Raw genomic sequence first — 6,702 nt, forward strand, 5'->3', positions numbered from 1 at the left:
GAGACAGCGGCGAGCGCCCAGCTCATGCAAAGTGTGGTGTCCTCCTGAGGGGGTGAGGAGCCTAGTCACAGAGCCGTACACTGCCCTCCCTAAGCTCATTTCCTCAGCCAGGGAGGGAGACCCACCCAGCCAGGGGAGTGGAGCAGGCGTGGCTCTCACCAGGCAGAGGGGCAGGTGGCTCTGTCCAGCCTGGGATTGCTCAGAGGCCGTCCAGATGCATTACAGCCTCAGAAACTCAGGGCCAGAATGGGGAGGAAAATGCAGGTGATCGAATGTATCTGGACTTCAGAAAGGCACTTGACGGCGGAGCTGACAACAGGCTGTGCTGAAAAGGTGAGCTGTGGGGCTGGAGGGAGGTTGCTTGTCAGGTTCCTCAGGGGTCCTTATGCCCTTGACACAAAAAGTAGGAGGGTGCGAATAAAATTTGCTGATGACATAATGCTGGGAGGCAGCTGCACAGAGGAGGACTGGCAGAGTTGGGTGACCTTGAGGACTGGAGTAATAGAAATGGGATGGAATGTAATAGCATGAAGTGCAACGTCGTGCACTTAGGAACTAATAACAAGAATTTCGGCAATACACTGGGGGCTCATCAGTTGAACGTGACAGAGGAGGAGAAAGACCTGAGACTCTCGGATGTATCAGGGGAGGCCTTTCCAGTAGAGATCGGGAAGCATTAATGCCATTGTACAAGGCACTGGTAAGCCCTCCTCTGGAACACTGCAGTTCTGGTCTCCCATGATCAAGAAAGATAAATTCCAACTGGAAGAGATGCAGGGGCTAGGGGCTAGGTGGACGATCAGGGGGATGGAGGGCTGATCTTACAAAGGGACACGAAAAGAGCTTGGCTGGTTTAGCCTAGTGAGATGAAGGCTGAGAGGTGATCTGCTTGCTCTCTATAGGGGGTAAACACCAGGGAGGGAGAAGAACTATTTAAGCTAAAGGACAATGTTGCCACAAGAACAAATGGGAATAAACTGGCCATGAACAAACATAGGCTGGACATTAGAAGGTTTCTAACCATCAGAGGAGTCAGCTTTTGGAACAACCTCTCAATGGGAGTTGTGCGGCAAAGACACTGACTAGTTTTAAAAGAGAGCATGATAAATGTATGAGTGGGATTGTACGATGGGGTTACTTGTGATGGTGGAGGGTAGGACTCAGCAGTTCTTAGGGTCCCTTCTGGTTCATGTCTTATGTTCCTAAATTCTCATGCATCAGGGCTTCAGCCAGTCACCTGCAGGGTGAAGAGAATTTTCCCCCCTATGATGTAGTTTTCCTCTGTGTGTGTGTGTGTTTGTGTGTGTGTGTGTGTGTATCCCTGGCAGGGATCATATATCTCAGTGTATGTGTGTGTGTGTCCCCGGCTGGGATCATATGTCTGTGTCTGTGTGTGTGTGTGTCTGTTCGTCCGTGTCACCCCGGCTGGGATCATACTCTCAGCGTGTGTGTGTGTCTCTCCCTGGCTGGGATCATATGTACTTAGAATCATAGAATATCAGGGTTGGAAGGAACCTCAGGAGGTCATCTGGTCCAACCCCCTGCTCAAAGCAGGAGCAATCCCCAATTAAATCATCCCAGCCAGGGCTTTGTCAAGCCTGACCTTAAAAACTTCTAAGGAAGGAGATTCTACCACCTCCCTAGGTAACGCATTCCAGTGTGTCACCTCCCTCCTAGTGAAAAAGTTTTTCCTAATATCCAACCTAAACCTCCCCTACTGCAACTTGAGATCATTACTCCTTGTCCTGTCCTCTTCTACCACTGAGAATAGTCTAGAACCATCCTCTTTGGAACCCCCTTTCAGATAGTTGAAAGCAGCTATCAAATCCCCCCTCATTCTTCTCTTCTCAGACTAAACAATCCCAGTTCCCTCAGCCTCTCCTCATAAGTCATGTGTTCCAGACCCCTAATCATTTTTGTTGCCCTTCGCTGGACTCTCTCCAATTTATACACATCCTTCCTGTAGTGTGGGGCCCAAAACTGGACACAGTACTCCAGATGAGGCCTCACCAATGTCGAATAGAGGGGAACGATCACGTCCCTCGATCTGCTGGCTATGCCCCTACTTATACATCCCAAAATGCCATTGGCCTTCTTGGCAACAAGGGCACATTGTTGACTCATATCCAGCTTCTCATCCACTGTCACCCCTAGATCCTTTTCCGCAGAACTGCTGCCGAGCCATTCGGTTCCTAGTCTGTAGCGGTGCATTGGGTTCTTCCATCCTAAGTGCAGGACCCTGCACTTATCCTTGTTGAACCTCATCAGATTTCTTTTGGCCCAATCCTCCAATTTGTCTAGGTCCCTCTGTATCCTATCCCTGCCCTCCAGCCTACCAACCACTCCTCCTAGTTTAGTATCATCCGCAAATTTGCTGAGAGTGCAATCCACACCATCCTCCAGATCATTTATGAAGATATTGAACAAAACCGGCCCCAGGACCGACCCCTGGGGCACTCCACTTGATACCGGCTGCCAACTAGACATGGAGACATTGATCACTACCCGTTGAGCCCGACAATCTAGCCAACTTTCTACCCACCTTATAGTGCATTCATCCAGCCCATACTTCTTTAACTTGCTGACAAAAATACTGTGGAAGACCGTGTCAAAAGCTTTGCTAAAGTCAAGAAACAATACATCCACTGCTTTCCCTTCATCCACAGAACCAGTAATCTCATCATAGAAGGCGATTAGATTAGTCAGGCATGACCTTCCTTTGGTGAATCCATGCTGACTGTTCCTGATCACTTTCCTCTCGTGTAAGTGCTTCAGGATTGATTCCTTGAGGACCTGCTCCATGATTTTTCTGGGGACTGAGATGAGACTGACTGGCCTGTACTTCCCAGGATCCTCCTCTTTCCCTTTTTAAAAGATTGGCACTACATTAGTCTTTTTCCAGTCATCCGGGACTTCCCCCGTTCGCCATGAGTTTTCAAAGATCATGGCCAATGGCTCTGCAATCACAGCCGCCAATTCCTTTAGCACTCTCGGATGCAACGCGTCCGGCCCCAGGGACTTGTGCACGTCGAGCTTTTCTAAATAGTCCCTAACCACTTCTTTCTTCACAGAGAGTTGGCCACCTACTCCCCATGCTGTGATGCCCAGCGCAGCAGTCTGGGAGCTGACCTTGTTTGTGAAGACAGAGGCAAAAAAAGCATTGAGTACATTAGCTTTTTCCAAATCCTCTGTCAACAGGTTGCCTCCCTCATTCAGTAAGTGGCCCACACTTTCCTTGGCTTTCTTCTTGTTGCCAACATACCTGAAGAAACCCTTCTTGTTACTCTTAACATCTCTTGCTAGCTGCAGCTCCAGGTGTGATTTGGCCCTCCTAATTTCATTCCTACATGTCCAAGCAATATTTTTATACTCTTCCCTGGTCATTTGTCCAACCTTCCACTTCTTGTAAGCTTCTTTTTTATGTTTAAGATCCGCAAGGATTTCACTGTTAAGCCAAGCTGGTCGCCTGCCATATTTAATATTCTTTCGACACATCAGGATGGTTTGTCCCTGTAACCTCAATAGGGATTCCTTGAAATACAGCCAGCTCTCCTGGACTCCTTTCCCCTTCATGTTATTCCCCCAGGGGATCCTACCCATCAGTTCCCTGAGGGAGTCGAAGTCTGCTTTCCTGAAGTCCAGGGTCCGTATTTCTTCCCTGTGTCAGGATCCTGAACTCAACCAACTCATGCTCACTGCCTCCCAGATTCCCATCCACTTTTGCTTCCCCCACTAATTCTTCCCAGTTTGTGAGCAGCAGGTCAAGAAAAGCTCCCCCCCCCCAGTTAGCTTCTCTAGCACTTGCACCAGGAAATTATCCCCTACGCTTTCCAAAAACTTCCTAGATTGTCTATGCACCGCTGTATTGCTCTCCCAGCAGATATCAGGATTAAAGTAGCCCATGAGAACCAGGGCGTGTGATCTAGTAGCTTCTGCGAGTTGCCGGAAGAAAGCCTCATCCACCTCATCCCCCTGGTCCGGTGGTCTATAGCAGACTTCCACCACTACATCACCCTTGTTGCTCACGCTTCTAAACTTAATCCAGAGACACTCAGGTTTTTCTGCAGTTTCGTACCGGAGCTCTGAGCAGTCATACTGCTCCCTTACATACAGTGCAACTCCCCCACCTTTTCTGCCCTGCCTGTCCTTCCTGAACAGTTTATAACCATCCATGACAGTACTCCAGTCATGTGAGTTATCCCACCAAGTCTCTGTTATTCCAATCACATCATAATTCCTTGACATCACCAGGACCTCCAGTTCTCCCTGCTTGTTTCCAAGGCTTTGTGCATTTGTATATAGGCACTTGAGATAACCCGCTGATCGCCCCTCTTTCTCAGTATGAGGTAGGAGCCCTCCCCTCATAGACGTTCCTGCCTGTGCTTCCTCCCAGGATCCCGCTTTCCCACTTACCTCAGGGCTTTGGTCTCCTTCCCCCAGTGAACCTAGTTTAAAGCCCTCCTCACTAGGTTAGCCAGCCTGCTTGCAAAGATGATCTTCCCTCTGTTCGTTAGGTGGAGCCCGTCTCTGCCCAGCACTCCTCCTTCATGGAACACCATCCCATGGTCAAAGAATCCAAAACCTTCTCTGCGACACCACCTGCGTAGCCATTCGTTGACTTCCACGATTCGACGGTCGCTACCCCGGCTTTTTCCTTCCACTGGGAGGATGGACGAGAACACCACTTGTGCCTCAAACTCCTTTATCCTTCTTCCCAGAGCCACGTAGTCCGCAGTGATCTGCTCAAGGTCATTCTTGGCAGTATCATTGGTGCCCACGTGGAGAAGCAGGAAGGAGTAGCGATCCGAGGGCTTGATGAGTCTCGGCAGTCTCTCCGTCACATCACGAATCTTAGCCCCTGGCAAGCAGCAGACTTCTCTGTTTTCCCAGTCAGGGCGGCAGATAGATGACTCAGTCCCCCTGAGGAGAGAGTCCCCGACCACCACCACCCGCCTCCTTCTCTTGGGAGTGGTGGTCGTGGAAGCCCCAACCTCAGGACAGAGCATCTCATGTCTTCCAACCAGCGGAGTCTCCTTCTGCTTTCTCCCCCCAGATGTATCATCTGGTCCACTCTCCGCAACGATACCTGTGGAGAGAACATGAAAACGGTTACTTACCTGTGTCTGTGTTGCTGGTACCCGGACATTCCGCTTACCTCTTCTGGAGGTCACATGTTGCCAAGCTTCTTCACTGGCCTCTTGGCTCCGCTGTGCAACCTGCTCTAAATCTTTAGAGCTTTGTGCCCGTAGAAGCATATCCTGACTTTTGTCCAGAAAATCCTCAGATTCTCGTATGCAACGCAGGGTCGATATCTGTAGCTCCAGATCTTCGATCTTCTCTTCCAATATGGATACTAGCTTGCACTTTGTACAGACAAAGTCGCTTCTGTCCTGTGGAAGAAAGACAAACATGGCACATCCAGGGCAGGTCACAATAGCTGAACCCCCCCCTTCCATATCACCTTCCTACTATGAGCTTCCTCAGAGAAGTTGGCAAGATGTAAGCCTCACTGGGCTCCCTCCAGGTGAACTCCCAGGCAAACTCCTGCTGTGTGCTGCTCTGCTGTTCCTCGCTGCTCTGCTGGTTTGCGGAGCTCTGACTATTTTTAAACAGCCAGGCTTCCCTGAAACAAACAAACAGACAGCCCCAATACCCGCCCCCTGCAGGCTACCACCCAATCAGGCACTCGCTCAGGCTTTCAAACTGCCCTCCCAGCAAACACACACTCTGGATACTCACTCAGCAAACATGCACTCGGATACTCACCAATCCCAGGCAAACTCCTGCTGTGTGCTGCTCTGCTGTTCCCCGCTGCTCAGCTGGTTCCCCGCCGCTCAGCTGGTTCGCGGAGCGTGAGTCAGCATGTCTCAGCGTGTGTGTGTGTGTGTGTGTCCGGCTGGGATCATACATCTCAGCTAATCCATGCTCTGCCAGGGTAGGTGCCTTGGGCACCGCTGGTGCCTCGGTCCCTCCTGGGCTCTGCCTGTGAAATGCTTTGGCCTAGGTCTGTTTACTGTGTGTGGTGTGTGGGTGCTGTTCAATGAGCAGTTCTGCAGCAGGGCACACTGGGTAATTCGGGGGTCCCTTCTGGCCTTAAGCTCTATGGCTCTATACAACCCACAGTTGGCTCACCACCCAAGATGTGCCTGAAGTGGCCAGAGGTTTCTGCTCCAACGATCAGCAGGAGAAGCTGCAGTTTAAATGGCAATCATTAGGCTTCAGAGTGCACACAGCATTGAGAGAGGCTGTTCCCAGCTGCCTGGCTGCACCAGGATGACACCGAATCTCTATCACCCTCAGGAGCTTTTGTTTGCAAACATAAAGGTTTCAAAGGTGTTAACAGAAAAATAGAAGCTCTGCCTGGCCTAGCAGCCCCCAGAGACAAGCAGACAGCCTGGCCAACACCAGCGCTGCCAAGGGACTTGGGAGTGAAGGTGTCCTGAGCAGGGCCGGGGGATTGACAGATGATTTTTAAATTTTTATTCCTATTTATTTCCTTTCCTTTTTCGAACAAGCCCCTCCCACCTCCCTATAGCAGGTGCCTCCAGCACAGCGGGCCAGGGGAACGCCAGCCTGGGCTAGAACCCGCTCTGGGTGCAGCCACAGACCTGCCACTGTGCTAACCCAGGAGCCTGGCTTGCCACATAGGCCTGGGCTCCCAGCAGGGCAACCCAATAACAGCCTTGAAGCTGCCCAAGAGCC

The 6,702-nt window shown here is 50.8% G+C and overlaps 1 protein-coding gene across 1 annotated transcript; it reads right to left on the minus strand.

The window, feature by feature from the left end:
* Positions 1-1,284: 1,284 nt before the first annotated feature.
* On the minus strand, positions 1,285-5,959 carry LOC140902463 (uncharacterized). Its single transcript, XM_073322557.1, has 2 exons — positions 5,767-5,959; positions 1,285-5,390 (listed from the first exon to the last, which is right to left on the minus strand). Exons 1-2 carry the CDS (start codon positions 5,908-5,910, stop codon positions 4,446-4,448), a joined length of 1,089 nt encoding a protein of 362 aa, XP_073178658.1. The 5' UTR covers positions 5,911-5,959; the 3' UTR covers positions 1,285-4,445.
* Positions 5,960-6,702: the final 743 nt, after the last annotated feature.

The sequence above is a fragment of the Lepidochelys kempii genome, chromosome 24 (genome assembly GCF_965140265.1).
Source record: "Lepidochelys kempii isolate rLepKem1 chromosome 24, rLepKem1.hap2, whole genome shotgun sequence".
In the NCBI taxonomy this organism is placed as follows: Eukaryota; Metazoa; Chordata; order Testudines; family Cheloniidae; genus Lepidochelys; species Lepidochelys kempii.

Bases quoted from the DNA above. Each gene is read 5' to 3' on its own strand.
- LOC140902463 (XM_073322557.1), bottom strand. From the start codon at position 5,910: ATGTATGATCCCAGCCGGACACACACACACACACACACGCTGAGACAT. The intron at 5,391-5,766 runs GTGAGTATCCGA...TTTCTTCCACAG, and splicing joins CAGGAGTTTGCCTGGGATTG to GACAGAAGCGACTTTGTCTG.